Source organism: Cucurbita pepo, chromosome 17, assembly GCF_057944985.1.
Source record: "Cucurbita pepo subsp. pepo isolate OVF chromosome 17, ASM5794498v1, whole genome shotgun sequence".
Classification (NCBI taxonomy): Eukaryota; Viridiplantae; Streptophyta; class Magnoliopsida; order Cucurbitales; family Cucurbitaceae; genus Cucurbita; species Cucurbita pepo.
In genome coordinates, this window is record NC_141814.1 from 2,878,110 (window position 1) to 2,896,719 (window position 18,610).

The following is an 18,610-nucleotide window of genomic DNA, read 5'->3' on the forward strand; positions in this document are numbered from 1 at the left end:
GGTTAAAGATTTAATTTGATCGATCTTATAATTATAATTTATGTTAAATTTTAATTAATTTAGTTCCCAATTTTTAAATTTCAATTTGCATTTGGAAGAGGTGATCCACATCTTGTTTTCTATCACATGCAAGTGCACGTGCGTTTTCTTTAAGCTCACGTGCTATGATTTTTAATTTTTAAACCATTAACTTTTAGCAAAATATTGTATATTAATTGTCATGAAATTCAATTTAACGTTTATATCAAATTAGTATCCAATTATGCTTTCAATTTTTTAAATTCAAATATTAATTTTTTTATTAATTCAATTAAATTTAATCATAATCCGACATATTTTAAAATCTTGAGGAAAAGTTAAAAAAAAAAAAACAACCGTTGCTAGCGGATTTGGATGACTTGAACTGTTAGGTATATGATAACGAGTTCATGTTGATATTGAACTATATAAACTCGGTAATATTTTTATTTTTAAATAGTTTAAAGATAATTAGTTTAATATTTATAATTAATTGATGACATATTTGGCAATATTTTTTTAATCCCCACTTTTTAATATATGGTTGATTTTTAATTTTGATTATATTAATTAGTGATTTAATTAAGAGGGTATGGGTGGCATAACGGCATAATTATCATACATATAAATATTCAAATGTGTGTTTTTAAAAAATCTAATAAGTTAAAAATGGTCAACTATTAACTTATGGTATTAGAAAATTCAATAAAAAAAAATGTCAAATTTAATTGAAGAATCAGGCAAATCTCCATCAATTTATTTCTCTTTTTTTTTTTTTTTATTTGTCTTTTCATCAAAATCAACAATCAATTAACAAGTTTATTTATTTATTTTTTTCATAAAAAAAGTTCAACAATATCTGTAAAAGAAGAAAACAAATTGTGCAGTTACGTGGTGCTTATTGTCACAGCACTAAAATGAAGATGATAGGTTGTGCCTCTCACATTGCCACAAGTAAAATGACGACCCTCAAGTGACATCCATCTAGCTACACAAGGGTTAAAACAGACGGAGTGTCATGATGCAATCAAAGATAACAGTGTATCATCCAATACATCGTGGGCATTGGAGTGAAGATGAGACATAAGCAAAATAGGGAAAAACAAGTAGACAAGAGCGTCAAAAGATAGGCTTGTTCGAAAGTTGGGGTTCGAACGAAATTTGGTCATGCAGTTTTAGAGTCAAGTCCATCTATATGAAATATGAAAGCTTCCAAATTTGGTATCAATCGGACATCGGACGGACGCTCCACAACTCGTATGTCCGTTTATCATGTCTACACCATCAAAAATACTCAAAATGTGCCTTAGGGGACGGTATGATGCCAACTCTCTAACACCTCTGGTCCTATGGCCTAGTCAAGCTACCATGTGTCACATTGAGGGTGAACATTATGATACGAGACAGATCTTTTAAGGACCTTGTGATATTCTAGATTTATCCTTAAAACATCTAAATATTTATTTTTTATTCTTAAAATAACTAGATATTTATTGTTAAAAATTGGATGTTTCACGATAAATAAATAAAATATATATAATATCTCAATCTGGTCCAACCCAACAAACCTACGTATACCCCTATCCAATCAATTTAAACTATCTCATACATGACTTCGAGAGACAAATAGTGTTTAAATTTAATTGTACAAAAAAAAAATTTCAAAAATGTTTATAAATTATAGGAGTTAACTACGGTTCATCAGACATTCCCATCAATCAATACACAAAATTGGCCTTCAAATTCACATTATATATCACTTACAATGTTTGTACAAAGGCTCATAAGATGAAAAACATGGGTAAAACAGTAATTACAGCCTGATTATACACACAAACACAGCACTAAAATTTTGTACCGCCTTATGCTATAAAACAGTATCATCCCAACATATTAACAGACAATTAACCAAACCATATTCCAAAACTTTTTCCGTCACTTTCAACTGAGCTATGTTTCGTTTGAAGCTGAAGAAGACGATGACGTTTCAAAATAAGTGGGTTTCGGAGTAGACGAACAGCCAATGGCTTGGACCAACTCTTCCACGGTCAGAACCCGAAACTTGGGAGGTGGTGAGTTGAGAGCTATATTGTCGACACGGTGCTCGTAGATTTTACCTTCTTTGTCAAGCTTATACTCGGAGGTCCCATCAAATCGACCACGACTCTCCCATGGAACTCGTGGGATGCCATGAACGGTCCATCGAACCATGATGATGCTCTCCATCGGCTGCCATACGCCTATAACATCGACCCACAAAGCCCTGAAAAAGATCTTTCCATGGAATCGTAGTGCCCATAAGATTGACTTGTAGTTGTCAATGCCAGTGAAAGTGTTGAGAGGATCTTTGAATACAATGTCATCTCTTCGCATGGAAGTCAGAACAAAAGAGGAAAATCAGAATATTACAAGATAAGATAAGGTAGAATATAGTAAATGCCATTTGAAAAGAACTTGTTACTTCAAAGAGTTGAAATTCCAAGTCACGTCATCCATCTATTACAAAAATTGGGAGATTAGAAAAGAGGGAGAGGAAAGCAAAGGAAGCCCAGAGAGATTACAAAAAAGTTCTTCCAATTGGCCGATAACTATGAGATCTCACGTTGGTTGGGGAGGAGAATGAAGTATTCTTTATAAGGGTGTGACAATCTCTCTCTAGCAGACGCATTTTAAAAACCTTGAGAGGAAGCTCAAAGAAGACAATATCTGCTAGCGGTGGGCTTGGGCTATTACAGAACAGTACTCTAGTGGTTGAAATGAGTACGAAAAGGCAATTCTATGTCGACAAAGATTCGTCCTTCTAAGCCAAAGGTCCAAAAGGAAAAGAAGGGGAAAAAAAAGTTCACTCTAACAAAGTGAAGCCAAAGGGTGTTCTTGTCTTTCTTCAACGGATGCCCCACCACTATAAAAGGAAGAAGGTGATTGTGTCATTAGGAAGGGCAATGTGGCAAATAAACGTGCAAAGTATCAAATTCCAGCGGTTTCCAGCAAAGGGCCAGTTGAGAAAAAGGTGGTCCTGAAATTCTAAATCTTTGTTGCAAATGGTAGACCACTCCAGCCAGCAAAATCAATCATGAAGTTAGCCATTTTTTGGAATCTTGTCATGGATGGGTGTTTAGACACCCTTGTGGCTCAGCTCCCAATAAAAATTTTGAGTAGTCATATCAAAACATAGTGAAAGAATATGTGGGCATACAAAAAACCAAGCCCACAAAAGGATGGGGTTGTAGTCTAGTGAAAAGAGATTTAAAGACTAATTACAAAATAATCGAGTTATCGAGGCTAAAAGCCATTACCCTCAAACACTGACCTGCCACAAGAACTACCCATTTGTTATTGAATCTTATGATCTCAGAGTGAGGTTGTTGGGTATTCAAGCACATAAAAACACAATATGCTAATATATCACAATGGCAAAAGTTAATTACAATATAACCATACGTATTCGAGAGGGTTATCTCTCCCCCAAGTCCCATAATAGACGCTCCACTAAAATGATCATGTGTCCCTAACACCCCTTATTCAATAAGATGTTTCTTTTGCCCCTAGAAGGGGATCGAAAAATAAAGAAATAGTTAATATATTCAAGATAATACCGTCTCAATTCATCCTATTTCATCAGATCAGGGATGTAATATGGTTCCAAAGAATGAACTGGGTATGGATAGTTCCAATAAGACTTCATTCTCGAACAAAAATCCATTTATTTATTTATTTATTTCATTTATTCCATGACCGGAAGAGGAGGGGGATACACGTTACACCACGATTTTGAATCAGAAGAGAGATTTCAATAAATGGTAGATTTATTCACTCCATCAATAACCGAGCCGGATCTGGTGTATCATAAAGGATTTGCCTTTTCTATTGATTCCTACGAATTTGATCAAAAGCAGTTCTTGAATGAGGTATTGAACCTCCCTCGGGAATGATTTGGAAGATCCAAAACAGAAAATAACAAAGACACCCCTAACTCATTACCACTATTCTCCTCACTAATATACTAAATCCCCCAGCAAATCTCATACTAGTACTCAAAGTACTCAACTCTTACATAGGTCTATTATAGTCTCTCGATCTAGTCGTAGAATCAACATGGAAACCACAAAGAGCATTAGTCTCTTTTCATTTCATCGATGACAAGTTTTGTTTCTTGTTAAAAAAAATATAACACCTTGGAGATAACCTCTGATATTAACAAGGTACAGACCCTTCACTCAAATGAGAAGGGGCTTCACCTTATTCAAATTGGAGGAGACGTTTTCCTTCTTCAGATAAGGAGAACTTATCCCAAGAGCTCATTCATCCCTAAATCAGCCAGATTCCTTCTTAGAGGGAAAATTCACTTTATTAGTATCTCATGATAGTGTAAAGGAATGCTCGACAACTCTACTTGGCAAAAGTAAATTGGCCCCTTCACAAGAAGCCACCCTTCCTGTGAGATCCCATATCGGTTGGAGAGGGGAACAAATCATTGTTTATAAGGGTGTCGAAACCTCTCCTTAGCAGACGCATCTTAAAAATCTTGAGGGGAAGCCCGAAAGGGAAAGCCTAAAGGGGACATTATCTGCTAGCGGTGAACTTGGGCTGTTACACTTCTACTCAATCGTTGGGATATTAAAACTTTGAAACACATAGGAGATGCCTGTGGAAGTTTTGTTGAGATTGCCAAAAAGACTTCATCGCTTGTAGATTTGATACAAGCCACCATCCAAATCAAGAAAAACTCAGAGAGAGGAAGTATTCCCCTCATGGTCTTGACCCTTGCTTCCATGGAGATTTGTTTGTTGATGCAATGGTCAGTTTCCATGGAACCGAAGCAACAATAAAAGGATTTTGCACCATCAAGGATAGTGAAGTTATCGTAGAAACTTCAGGAGGCATTCTTGGACCATACCCTTGGTCAAACCACAAAGGCACATCACCAAAAGGGACTTCTCAAGTACAGTATTACTCAACAATCTTAGATTTACACATCACCAGGTCATATCCCATAGCCCTAAAAAGGTAAATACAACCCCCATCCACCATGGATAGCCCCCAACTTTCTAGGCCCACTCCTACAAAAATAGCTAAACCCCTCAACCAAACCCATTTCCTGCACCCTCCTCTTCATGGACCCATAGCTACCCCATTCGACTAACCCACCGCCGCATATAAAAGTCCACCTCCCCCACATAAACCAAAGGTCACCAATCCCCCACCCTACTTTTCGCTAACTTCCACAATCTCATCTACTATACCACTTTTTATCCTTGATCTACAAGTTGTGACAGTATCACTAGAAAAACATGCCATCATCGTAAAGAACCAAAAAAAAAATCCTCGTTCCAGGAACAAAATTCTCCACGGTTGACTCTCACCAAGAATCCGATGACAAATATGCATCTAGTCATCTCCCCTTCTCCACATCTCCTCATCTCCTACTGCGAGTATGTCCAATCTCTCTGTCTCTCTATCAGTGATTATCCTTGTGAATATAGAGCTTGACACTTTTTTTCCAGAAAGAAGAATAAAACAAGGCAAAAGAAATCGCCCCAATATTGGCGAAACTCACATCAGTAATAGCCCATTCAAGTCCTGGCACCATGGCAAAAAGAACACCACATGTGTATCACGACTATTCCATCTGGGAAAAATAAGCCCACTATAGCCATGAAACAGAGTAAACTAACTAGGGAGATTGTTGGCCTCCTTTCGAGCATCAATTATGAGAAATCCAACAAGTCACAATTGGGTGACCACTATCTTTTATTATTATTATCTCTTGAAAGGTCAAAAATTTAGGAGATTGGCAAAAGAGAGCCCTCAACAAGACCTTCCTCCTCAAATACAATCCCATTAGGGTCATTCTTCCAGAAACAAAATTGAATTTTGTTGATCGCTCAACAGTTAAATCCCTTTCGAGTGCTAGACATATTGGTTGGACATTTTTTAATGCCTCAGGAACATCGGGGGATCTTAATAATGTGGAATAACCCAACTTTGATCATCTCCGAAGTCAACAAAGGTATTTACACCCAAACCACATGATATGAACCAAGAGGCATCAATCATACAATATACTTCAATGAAGATGTGAAGAAAATGTTGTCAAAATTCAATCATACAATATACTTCAATGTGGCATGAATTGCTTGATAATTTTGACAACATTTTCTTCACATCTTCATTGAAGTATATTGTATGATTGATGCCTCTTGGTTCATATCACCACACATATTATATTGGCCAACAGTTTCCATTTTTGGATAACAGGGATCTATAGCCCTTATAGATATCAAGAAAGACCTCTCTTCTGGCCGGAGTTACAAGAACTATATAGCCTTTGCACAAAAAACTAGCTTTTGGCGGGTGACTTCAATATCTCTCAGTGGACACATGAAAAATCTAGCGGAAAAGTTACCAGCGGCATGAGACACTTCAATAACTTCATAATAGAAGTTGAACTCATTGACCTTCTCTTAAGTAATCGTCTCTATACCTGATCAAACAGCAGATCTCACCCACCTTGACACTAATCGACAAATTTCAGCTACAAAAGGTCCCCTCAGAAAATTTAGTAACACTAGTGTTTAAAGACTGAATAAACCTACATCTCATCATTATCCCATTGTACTTTCTATGGACTACTAGAAATGGCCCCTCACTATTCTGCTTCGAGAATATGTGATATAACCACATTGAATTTTTGCAATAGTAGAATACTGGTGGAAGAACACACCCTTTCGTGGATGGGCGGGGCATTAGTTTCATCAACAAACTTAAAAGGTTAAAAGAAGTCTTGAAGAAATGAAACAAGAAGGTTTTTTGTTGTATTTCCACAAAAATAAACCAACCTTACTGAAATTGCTCTCCTTGATCTGGAGGGGCTCTATCAAATTAGTTTAAAACTCACCTAGTTGGCAGCAGAGGAATAGCAATCTTGGAGACAAAAATGCAAAAAAAGATGGCTAGAAAAGGGCGACATAAACTCCAAAATTTTCTATCATAACATGGCTTCAAAGAAATGAAAGAGTACCATCATGAAAATTCTATCAACACAAGGCAGAAGTTGGTAAACGAAGATGCAATTGTAATAGAACTTTACACATCCTTATATGCAAAGGACAATACCCTTTATCGAATTTCCAAACAATATTGACGGGAGCCCAATTGACCAACAGCAAGCAGCCTCAACAGCAAGCAGCCTCCTTTGAGGATCCTTTCACTGAAGAAAAGGGAGGAAGGGAATGTAGTTCCTAGGCTTCGAAAAAACTCCAAGACCAAAAGGAATGCCCACATTGTCGCCGACTTTCACCCCATGAGTCTTACAACCGAACTATACAAAATCATAGCAATGGTCAATCAGAGTGTCTTAAAAGGGTTCTACCTTTCACGATTATTGGGCTGCAGACAACTTTTGTAGAGAGAAGACAAATCCTCGATGTATCCCTCATGGCAAATGAACTTATATATGAATGGAAAAGAAAGAAACAAACAAGTGTAGTCATCAAATTTTTGGAAAAAGCCTTCAATAAGGTCGATTGGACTTTCCTCAAAAACATTCTTGTAGCAACAGACTTTGGCTCAAAATGGCGGGATGGATATAAGGTTTCATTTCATCCACAAACTTCTCCATGATCATCCATGGAAGACCGAGAGGGAAGATTCATGCCTCACAGGTTCTTTGAAAAGGGGATCCACAACCCCCTTTCCTTTTCATAATGGCAATGGATTGCTTCAGTCACTTACTCACTAAGGTCTAATATGAAGGGCAGATAAATAACTTTTAAGTTGGAAAAGAAGGCTTAAGCATCAACCACCTTCTGTTTGCGAATGATACAATTCTCTTTTCTAATTTGTCAGATGTCTCCTCCATAAAAAACATAATCGAGGTAGTATAAACCTTCAAAAGATGCTTAGGACAAAATGTCAATCTCCAAAAAAATAAAGATTATGGACATCAATATTAGCATACAGATTATCAAAGACCTTGCCGACAGGATATGTACCTAAGATTACCCTTCAATGGGAACTACAAATCTTTCTCCTCCTGAAAGACCATTATTGAAAAAATAGAAAGAAGGTTATCAACATGGTCATCATCTTATACTTCCAAAGGTGAAATGCTCACTCTAATACAAGACACACTGTCCAACCTCCCCACTTACTACATATCTCTATTCAAAATGCCACAAAAAGTGTCTACAGATATAGAAAGATTATTCAGAAACTATTTGTCACACCTTGTCTGATGAAATATCATAAACCTCCTAGCAGACAAGGGAGAAGTTGTACTATTTTCGATAAAAGAGAAGAACAAAGCTCTCCTCGCCAAATGGATACGAAGATATTATCACGAAGACAATGCCTTGTGGAGAAAACTTATAAAGGCCAAACATCCTCCTACATCATGTCCAAATCGACCCATCTTCTGCAAAGGGTCATGGAAGTACATAAAAAACATCAAAACATCATCACCAACCGAATTCACTATAGGGTGAGTGATGGAGGAAGCACATCTTTCTGGACCAACCATTGGACTGAGAGTACCACGCTAGCCTTGGAGTATCAATTGCAAAGTAAAACATCTGAAATATTTTCTTAGAGACTCCAAGTTTTCAAAAAGAATTTTTGCTCGAGTTAGTTTGAAATGTCATGACATGCATGTAATAACGATCTTATATTTAAGAGGAAAAATAGGGGGTCGCTCCAACTTTTTTATGAGGTGGTCTCTTCTCTCTCTTCTTCCCTCTTCGCCTTTCTTTTTTCTTCCTTTCCTCGGTCAAAGCTTGTCGTTGTCGCTCACCGCTGTCCTTACCATCTGCCACCACATCTCTCCTCTCATCGTTGTCATTACACCATTGCCATCACATTGTGGAAGGATTCTTCTTCACAGATCTAAGACAGAAATGTTCCTTCTGTTTCTAACTCTCCAGAAGTCTGAAGACTTCACAACATGGATTTTTACCAACTCATCAATCATAATGCTCCAAGAAACCACATCTGGATGAGACATTTTATCAAATACCAACCGTGCTTCCACTTAACCTTTAAAATTAAAATTGATCTGATATAAACCCATCTCTAAGTTTTCCTTTTCACTCTTCACACCTTTCCTTTGATCCTATTTGGTTTCTCTTATTTCTTTTTGGTAAGAAGTTGCGCTGTGAGAAAAATGAAAGAAAATACAGGCCATACAAGAAACAAGCAATAAAAGAACATCTCAGAAACTACACATAAGGACTCCGATTCAACAAAATCAAACCAAGATCATAATTTCAAATATAATATAAAAAAGGCCTAGCGACTAACTCCAACATGAGCTATTAAGCCTCACCAACTCCCACAATGCCAACCTGATACAGTTCCACATCCAAGATCTCCACTTAACACCGAGCCCCTTCTTCTCCAAGACCCTGTCTAAAAATTCCAGTCTACATGGTCATAAGCTTTTTCAAAATTTATTTTGAAAATCATCCCTTCCTTCTTACTTTGCCCATAGTCCTCAATGGCCTCATTAGCTATCAACACTTGGTCCAAAATTTTCCTCCTAGCCATAGAGGCCCCTAAGTATTCAAAATAGTCCTAGGAAAAACTTTCCTCAACCGAACTGCCAATACCTTAGCAATAATCCTATATAAACTTGTGACCAAACTAATGGGCCCAAAATGCTTCATATTGTGATTTGTCATTGTTGTCTTTCTTAGGAATTAGGCACATGTAAGTCTCACTCATACTTGCATTATCGATAATGTAACAGCCCAAGCCCAAGCCCACCGCTAACAGATATTGTCCTCTTTAGACTTTCCCTTTCAAGCTTCCCCTCAAGGTTTTTAAAACGCGTCTGCTAAGGAGAGGTTTCCGCACCCTTATAAAAAATGTTTCGTTCTCCTCTCCAATCGATGTGGGATCTCACAGATAATACCCCTCTCAAAAACTTATGCGAAAACTTTCCCCAAATACTCCTTGACACAATTCCAATTATCCTAAAAGAAGTCCATAGTGAACGCATCTAGTGAAGGAAACTTATTCCTATCAACTCCTCATTTTCCCTAACTAGGATAGGACACCAGTCAAGATCTTCCAAGAACTGTCTAGGAAGCGGATAAGGAGCATGCAACTTGGAGGAAAAGGAAATAATCTCTTCCTCAATTCCCATGTCATCCTCCATCACCACACAATCAACCTTTCACTAAGAATTGGAAGGTTTGTAAAATGATGTAAAAATGGAGAAAACTGATCATCTCTCACTCTCACAGTAACAACCCAAATCCACCGCTAGCAAATATTGTCCTCTTTGAACTTTTCCTTTTGAGCTTCCTCTCAAGGTTTTAAAACGTGTTTGCTAGGGAGAGGTTTCCACACCCTTGTAAAGGATGCTTCATTCTTCTCCCCAACCGATGCGGAATCTCACAATGGCTTTTTCCCCTTTGTCTTCTCACATCATCTCACTGAAACCTTCTATCAAACCTACAACTACCAACAATTACAACATACAAATTATCGCACCACAGTTCTAGGCTCTCTTCCATCCTGATACATCGATCATACAGGATATACAAAAAAGAAATCTTCACAACAATCAATAAAACAAAAGGACAGACATTAAATACCTGTATATATCAAAGCTAAGCTCCCTGTAGAAAAGCTCCGGAAACTCTTCCCTCAGAGTTCGTATAGCATACCCCATATTCACATAATAATTCTGCTTTTCTTCCTCCTCTTTACTCATCTTGGAGTCCCCTTTCAATGGAGTTGCAAACTGTCCGTGCAGCTTTACATACTGATCCCATTTCGAAACACCAATTTCAGAACCCTTCACTTCCGAACAAACCTTAATCATAGCCTTAGCGCCGATCGTCCCAAAATTCGATGAAACTCTGAAGCCTTTAACATTTCTAGGATTGGGCTGGCTGATAATCTTCGAGACGATGGAAAATTCCGGTGCACGAGCGAGAAGAGCCATGGAAATACACAGTCGACAGCTAATTCAAGAATTAAACGAAATCCAATACAGAAAATACCATTTTTTTCCCTTGTTTTTCTGTAAGAACGAACGAAGATGTTTACACCACAGAGCCGATCGTTCTTTAACTGGTGAGAAAATGCGACTGCAGAGAAGGAGAAATATCTGTATAGATAAACCTATAATTATTTTGGATAAGCTGAATTATCAACACAATTCACTAATCACCCATTAATCTTTACTAATCACAATTATGTCTACATCAATAAGATGTGTTCCACACACACTATAAGGATTTTTTTTCTTTATTTTTTTTATTGATTTATTTATACAAATTAAAAAAAAAATCTATATTTATGTTAAAAAATGAGGCGGAGTTTTAATATTTTTTAAAAATATTATATGTTACCGATGTGTTATTATTGATAAGTGTTAAATTTTTTAAAATGTCTAATAAATTCTTAAACTTTTGGTTTAATTAAAAAAAATCAATAAATTTGTAAGGAATTATTTATTTATTTTATTTCCCAATCCTTTTTTATTTCTATGAAAAGGAAATAAATATATTGCCATTGTTTAATTATAATTATATAAAAATAATATTTATTATTTAAAAAAAATAAAGAAAAGAGTAGTTGAAAATTCACACACCATTAAATACCACAAAATATCATATTTTTATAATGTTTTTAACAAAAATCCAAGACTATTTGCAGAAAACCCCCTACAAAATATCATATTGACATAATTAGTCCACATCTTCTATTTCTTTTGCCTATTAGTATTAAGCTAAGAAACTGCTAAAACAGCTCCCCGCCACCGTCACTCTCCATTGTTCTACCTCTCAGATCCTCACTCTTCAAGCGCCAAAGCCTCTGTGGAAGCTTGATTTCCAACGGCAAGGTAAATCTTAGTAATTTTGGTTCATGAACTCGTTTTCTTTTGGTTACTTTTAGTTTTTGAATTCGTATTCTGAATCCTGCCCGAAAATTTTCAGATCATTGATCATTGCGGATGAATCCGTGGCAATTTCGCATGGTTAAGTTCTGCTGATCTGTTTGCCCACTGCCATTTGTGTTTTGTTTCCTCTCATTGTGATTGATCCGATTATAGGCACAGAAAGTTTGTTAAGATTGGTTTTTAATTGGTTTCTTAAGCTCGAATCTGGCCTTGAGAGTTCAGTTTTCGTACTCCTGATGGAATGGGAGTTCTTATCTGCAGTTGATTTGTGTTCATTTCTTGTTTGAATGTTGTTGATTGATTTTGTAATTTGATTCTGCGACGAATGATTTGTGGATAGTTCTCGTCTTCCTCCTTCTGGCTCAAAGTTTTAGAGATTTACTTGACATCGGCTTCACACTGTTCTGTGTTTTTTAATGCACGAAGATGCCGTCGATCTTGCACCAAAGACCCATTCATAACCCACTTGCAAACTCATACCCACTTTCTCCTCGTTCTTCCTCGAGTTCTGAGAGATCCTTTTCCATATTCAGTCCTTTAAATCTGCTTGCTCTGCTTTCTCTTATTGTGATTCTCGGGGTCTTCTTACCTTGGATGAATATACAAGAGAGTATTTTCTCAAGCTCCAAGATCTCGAACGATAAATGGCGAGAATACTCATTGGCTGAAGCTGCGTCGTTCGTCGCTAGGAACGGGACTGTGATTGTTTGCGCTGTGAGCCAACCCTACTTGCCGTTTCTTAATAATTGGTTGATTAGTGTTACTCGGCAGAAGCACCACGAGAAAGTTCTTGTTATTGCAGAGGACTATGCAACGCTCTATAAGGTGAATGAACGATGGCCGGGGCATGCAGTGCTCGTTCCACCAGCTCCTGATGCTCAAACGGCTCATAAATTTGGTTCTCAGGTGTGGTTAGTTGACTCTATTATGTGCTTTCATAAATTTTGTTTCTTTATCATAGGCGTAGATTTATTTATTTTATTTGAAACTAAAAACATGATTGCTTATATAAACATATTCAGTGTTTGTTGCTTCTCTGTTCAATATCTCATTACATTTAAGATTGCCTGGGCAAAGATGTTTTGTTAATGCAGCACTTGGTCATGAACATTTTCATTCTTGCATGTGTTTTCTAAACATGATGCCACTTGTATTTTTTCATTTTTTTCTCAATGAAAGCTCAGTTTTTTAAAAATGACAATAATAAAAAATCTTCAGCCAAATTCACTGCCTATGTGAAATGAAAATGATTGTCTTCACTTTTCAGGGATTCTTCAACTTCACGTCCCGAAGACCACGACACCTACTACACATTTTGGAGCTTGGTTATAATGTTATGTACAATGATGTTGATATGGTATGGCTGGCTGATCCATTTCCTTATCTGCAAGGGAAACATGATGTGTACTTCACAGATGACATGGCTGCGGTACATACAACCTTTCTTCTCCCTTTTTTTCCCATTTCATCTGGTGCAATGTTTGTGGACTTGTGTTGCTTACACTTTCCTTGCATATAAACTCCAATTTTTTATTTCTTAATCTTTGAGTAAGAAAGATGTGAGATCCCACCTCGGTTGTGGAGGAGAATGAAACATTCTTTATAAGGGTGTGGAAACCTCTCCCTAGTAGACGCGTTTTAAAAACCTTGAGGGGAAGTCTGAAAGGGAAAGCCCAAAGAGGACAATATTTACTAGCGGTGGGCTTGGGCCGTTACAAATGATATGAGTCAAGAGGCGTTACGAGGAGGTTGAGTCCCGAAGGGGGGTGGATTGTGAGATCCCACATCGGTTTGGGAGGAGAACGAAACATTCCTTATAAGGGTGTGGAAAAACCTTTTCCTAGTAGACGCGTTTTGAATATTTGATAATTTCTTTGATCAATCGATCAAATTGACTGGAAAATGTGGTACTTGTAGATCTCTAGCTTAATATAACTTGAGAAGCGTGGTGACACTAAACTCTCATCTTAAATTTTGATGAAATGTGCATGCATCCTTGTTTGATTAACATAAGGTTATTTGTCCTCGTGCCTTAACAGGTAAAACCTTTGCACCACTCTCATGATTTGCCACCTCCAGGGAAAAAGGGCCGCACTTACATATGCAGCTGCATGATTTTCTTACGCCCCACCAATGGAGCAAAACTGATCATGAAGAAGTGGATTGATGAACTTAAAGCTCAGCCATGGTCCAAAGCAAAGAAATCAAATGATCAACCTGCTTTCAACTGGGCACTGAATAAAACCGCCGGAGAGGTTTGCTTTTCTCGCCTTATAGTTCTTACTATCATATCCTAATTGAGCTGCATACACCCCATACGATAACAATTAAGTTTACAAAAATTAGAAAATATTGAAAGGAGAATCAAATTTACACCATGTAAGAACACAAAAAGGATGGTGTGTTATGAAATTATCACAAGATTGAATCAAAACTTTTCATGAAAATAGTGAAAATTTACTAAGTATGAACTTCCATTCGATTATAAAGCAAAGATTTTTCTTTGTCATTAACGATGCTATTGTTGCTTTCAAGCCAAAGATCCCAAAAGATAGCTTTATCGAGCTGCAGCCAAAAGAATTTCCTTTTTTCCCTAAAAGAGTGGCCGACAAACATAGTAAGAATAGCTCCTTGATATCTAGTGGGCATGCCACTTGCCAATTTAAAGCGAAGAGAATCGAAATCCAGAAATTACCAGCAAAAGAACAGTTGAGGCCTTGGGTCTCCAGATATTTCTAAAAAAGTAAAAAAAAAAAAGAAAAAGAACAGGGAGAGGGAGCATGTGGGAAGCCATTTTTATGTCTCATCGTGAGTTTATGTTTTCACAGCTAAGCTCACACAAGAAGAAACTCACTTCTTTGGGTATATGCTGTGCCACATTTTTTTTAATAGGGCGATGCTCCAAGCTAACTTTGTAGACAATTTTCTTTGAAGAGTGAACGGACTTTGAGCCTGTGAAAACCGAAATGATTCCAATGGCCATACCAGCTTCTTGGGGCTATCCAAGGGATGAAAGGGTCCCATATGTTTGTTTTTAGTTTTTAAAAATTAAGCTTGTCCGATTTACAATTTCTTTGTCTAGATTTTTCCCCTTTTAAAAACACTTTTTTAGTCTACAGAAAATAAGCTTGTTGAATTGTTTCATGTCCCTCCTCAAAATTTGGTTCATCTCCAAACAGTGTTTTTCCTGGTACTCAGTTCTTTACACACTCCAAATGGGCCCTGGAAATCTTAGACGTTCAAAGGGGACCAAAATTGCAGTGGTAACCGGTAGAAATAGCAATTGTTTCTATATAAGCCTAAAAGTAGAAAACCAAGAACAAGATTGTTATCAAACTGGCCTTAGAGTAGACAATTTTTTTCCCTTTGGTAATCTAGAATCAGAATCAAATTTTCCTTTGAGCTAACAATCTGCCAAGCTGCTGAAACCAATTGATCTAGTAGTTTGTTCACTCAAGGTTCTGTCACTTGGATTAAATCTCTTAACTATGGCATAAATGCGGGAAGAATTCTTCAGTTTTTGGTCAAGACGAGACGAAATATATTAGATTTTCTCATAAAGAGAGACTATGCAGTTTAGATAACGATCTAAAATTGGCTACAATGATCATATACAGGTGGATCTATACCTGCTGCCGCAGACAGCATTCCCAACAGGTGGACTATACTTCAAGAACCAGTCATGGGTACAGGAAACCAAGGGAATGCATGTTATAATACATAATAATTATATCACAGGTTTTGAAAAGAAGATTAAGCGTTTCCGAGATTTCAACCTGTGGTATGTGGATGATCATACTCTCGAATCCCCTCTTGGTCGAATATGAGAACTTCATAGGTGTCATCACAATTCTTCCTTCAATTCAAGGTACATTCTTTTAGAAATGTGCAGCCTTAGCTACATGTAGTTGAATTTTGAATTTTCCTTCTTCCTGGCAGTCTCGTATTTTTCTTTTGCGGTTTGTTTTCACAGTGATTCAATTAGAGGAATGACAATCATGCAACTGCAGTGAAGCCTGCTCTGTTATTGTTTATTAGCATTCGGTTAGAACTATATTTCATGACAACAAAGTAGCAGCATATAGCAAGATTATCATCATCATTCTTTGAACATTTTCGATTATTACCAATATTATTCTGAAAAACTCAGTCTCATTGATCAAATTCCTTTCAAAATTCTGTTTGTGGAAGTTATTTTACTTAGAACTTTAGTGAGGGCTCTCCATTGGAGAATTTACAAATTTATGACATTCATGTATGACCAAACGAACTCTTGCTAGAAACTAAAGAAATGAAATGATATTGAAAGACAAAACTAACTCCACTGCCCTTTGATATACTTGGACTCTCCCTTATCTAAGTGCATTTAGGTTCGTACACTCAAAATATTGCCTACCTTCATCTATTCCCTTTTCTCATGCTTTTCTTTTGGCCCTTTTCCCAAATATTAGGAGCATATCTATTCTTGCATTTGGTGAGCTTTACATGCTCATTAGATCTGAAGGCTTGTATATCATATTTATTTCTCTTTGTTATACATGATTAGGTAGAAGGATATAGCAACGATGAAGGAAAACGGGCATCGATGACGGAGGAGGGAGAAAGAAAATTCTGAATATTGAAGTTGAGATTTTCTATTTGGTCTCGGAATGGAAAATGTAGGAAATTCTTGAAATTTTGGTAGTTGTATTCAATTCTTGGGAATAATTCTTCTAAATTCTGTAAGGCTAATTTGTATAACTCATGAACTAGATGAATGCAACTGAATCTTATTAGCAGAGGCATCTCTTACTCTTAGATCTCTAAACGATGTTCCCTCCTTTGATTTTAGGAATAACCATGTATGTATAAGTTGTTGATTATTATGCTACAACAACCCAAAATTTCTTAATGCTACAACACTATTTTTGGTTGTTTAAATGAGAAAGTAGAAATAGTGGTAGTTAGGAAACCTCTAATCTACCAATTTCGAAAGCAGACTATTACCATTATTGATGTCATAAACCATTTTCGTACGTCTTTGCATGCATTTTAGTCGTTAAATATGAAATACCATTATTGTAGCAATTAATTTAAACAATTTTCACATATTATCATTTTCGTGTTCAAAATTATTTTCGTGTATTATCATTCTTGTTTTGCATTTGGCTTAGTATTTGATTTCACTGCAGCAATCGATCATCTTTGCAACTTATATTGTTCCCAACCTCACTTATCATGGGCCTCGTTCCCGTTGCCATTGATTCTTCTATCGATCATTCTCGTTTTCTCTCATATCAATTGTGACGTCTCAATCTTTATTTTTTGTTTTCAATTCAAATGTGTTATGACTTTGTTTGTTCTCTTAGAAATTTCATTGTCATGTGTTCCTGACTATTTGTGTAGGAGCAGTCGTCACGCATCATCGGCTACCATCAGTAACACGCGCAATTGTGGGTGAGGAGGAGGGACAAGAGAAAAACTACATTTAACGTAGTGGATTTTAGGGGTTGCATGCAAGGATCTCATGTGTATCAGTCTGGTATGGTTCAATTCATATAGACTAATTTGATTTTATTAGTTGATTCGGTATGGTTTATCCAACATTTTTTTTTTTTGTTTAGGTAAGGCCAGTGAGCTTATATGGCCTCATATTTAAACTAGAATTTTATGAATTAAGTTTTTTATTTATTTAAAAGGTGTTTTGATTAGGTTTTGGTAAGTAACTTCGAAATAGATTAAAAATAATTTTTCTTGAGATTATTTTACATATTTTTTGAACCAATAAATATGTGTGCATGTGGTTGACCATGGTTTCTGTGTTTTTTTTTTTTTTTTTTTTTTTTTTCTGTTTTTGATGTACACCATGCAAATTCATTGTATTTATGGGACCTCTGGCATGTTTTGAAAGTAAAATTGTAGCAATTACCTCTTAAGATTATGGGTTAATTGTACCACTACGGGCACAAACTCGTTGTCCCACATTTCGATTCCTGATCTCAGTTTAGTTGGCCAAAGTTTTGGGTCTAGTCTCAAGCTAGCATGATCGATAATTGTAGATTTGAATAGAGATGCGTAGATGCTTGTCACAATCTAGTTGGCCAAAGTTTTGAACGAGATAAAATGCTAGTTGGCCCTTTTATAAACGGTCTTACATTCCTTGATCTATTTTATATTTTCTTTGTGTGTATATGCATATCTAACCCAATAAAAAGATTACTTTTGGAACTCAGCCTTTCAAAATATTTTTCATATAGGAGTAAGAGCGTACGACCCGTGACAAAGCTTTTGTGAGAAACTACTCCCATATTTTGATCATACTTCCACGTTATTTAATGGTTATTCAATATATTTACTCTATTTGCAAACTTATGTTATTTGTTCATGAAGTTTTCAATTTATTAATGAATTTTGATGGATTTTTTCAAAAATGTATTTAAAGCGGTACCCACAATATTAATTTATTTCTCTGAAAATGTATGAATTTGTAACTTGCATATTTGCGTTTGTTTTCTGCTCTAAAAATAACGTCGAACCTATAAACTCCCCCAAACCTGTTTTATTTATCAAAATAAAAATAGCTCAATTAAAACATTTTCGTAATTAATAGGTCAGAATTCAAATCTCTATCTCTACGTACGGTCAAATAAACTCGTCTTTTTTCGTTAAGATGTATTTATACACGATAATTACTTTTTACGT

The 18,610-nt window shown here is 36.4% G+C and overlaps 2 protein-coding genes across 2 annotated transcripts; one reads left to right on the plus strand and one right to left on the minus strand.

Moving 5' to 3' along the window:
• Positions 1 to 1,740: 1,740 nt before the first annotated feature.
• On the minus strand, positions 1,741 to 11,141 carry LOC111778526 (DUF2358 family protein (DUF2358)). The gene is made up of 2 exons (XM_023658417.2): positions 10,617 to 11,141; positions 1,741 to 2,383 (listed from the first exon to the last, which is right to left on the minus strand). The coding sequence occupies exons 1-2, from the start codon at positions 10,967 to 10,969 to the stop codon at positions 1,969 to 1,971; spliced, it is 768 nt and encodes a 255-aa protein (XP_023514185.1). The 5' UTR covers positions 10,970 to 11,141; the 3' UTR covers positions 1,741 to 1,968.
• Positions 11,142 to 11,715: 574 nt separating this feature from the next.
• Positions 11,716 to 16,707, plus strand: LOC111779174 (UDP-D-xylose:L-fucose alpha-1,3-D-xylosyltransferase MGP4). Its single transcript, XM_023659256.2, has 6 exons — positions 11,716 to 11,872; positions 11,967 to 12,835; positions 13,197 to 13,358; positions 13,969 to 14,184; positions 15,547 to 15,797; positions 16,476 to 16,707. Exons 2-5 carry the CDS (start codon positions 12,356 to 12,358, stop codon positions 15,754 to 15,756), a joined length of 1,068 nt encoding a protein of 355 aa, XP_023515024.2. The 5' UTR covers positions 11,716 to 11,872; positions 11,967 to 12,355; the 3' UTR covers positions 15,757 to 15,797; positions 16,476 to 16,707.
• The last annotated feature ends 1,903 nt before the right edge of the window (positions 16,708 to 18,610 follow it).

Bases quoted from the DNA above. Each gene is read 5' to 3' on its own strand.
- LOC111778526 (XM_023658417.2), bottom strand. From the start codon at position 10,969: ATGGCTCTTCTCGCTCGTGCACCGGAATTTTCCATCGTCTCGAAGATT. The intron at 2,384-10,616 runs GTATTTAATGTC...TTCCATGCGAAG, and splicing joins CTTAGCTTTGATATATACAG to AGATGACATTGTATTCAAAG.
- LOC111779174 (XM_023659256.2), top strand. From the start codon at position 12,356: ATGCCGTCGATCTTGCACCAAAGACCCATTCATAACCCACTTGCAAAC. The intron at 12,836-13,196 runs GTGTGGTTAGTT...TTCACTTTTCAG, and splicing joins CTCATAAATTTGGTTCTCAG to GGATTCTTCAACTTCACGTC. The intron at 14,185-15,546 runs GTTTGCTTTTCT...GATCATATACAG, and splicing joins TGAATAAAACCGCCGGAGAG to GTGGATCTATACCTGCTGCC.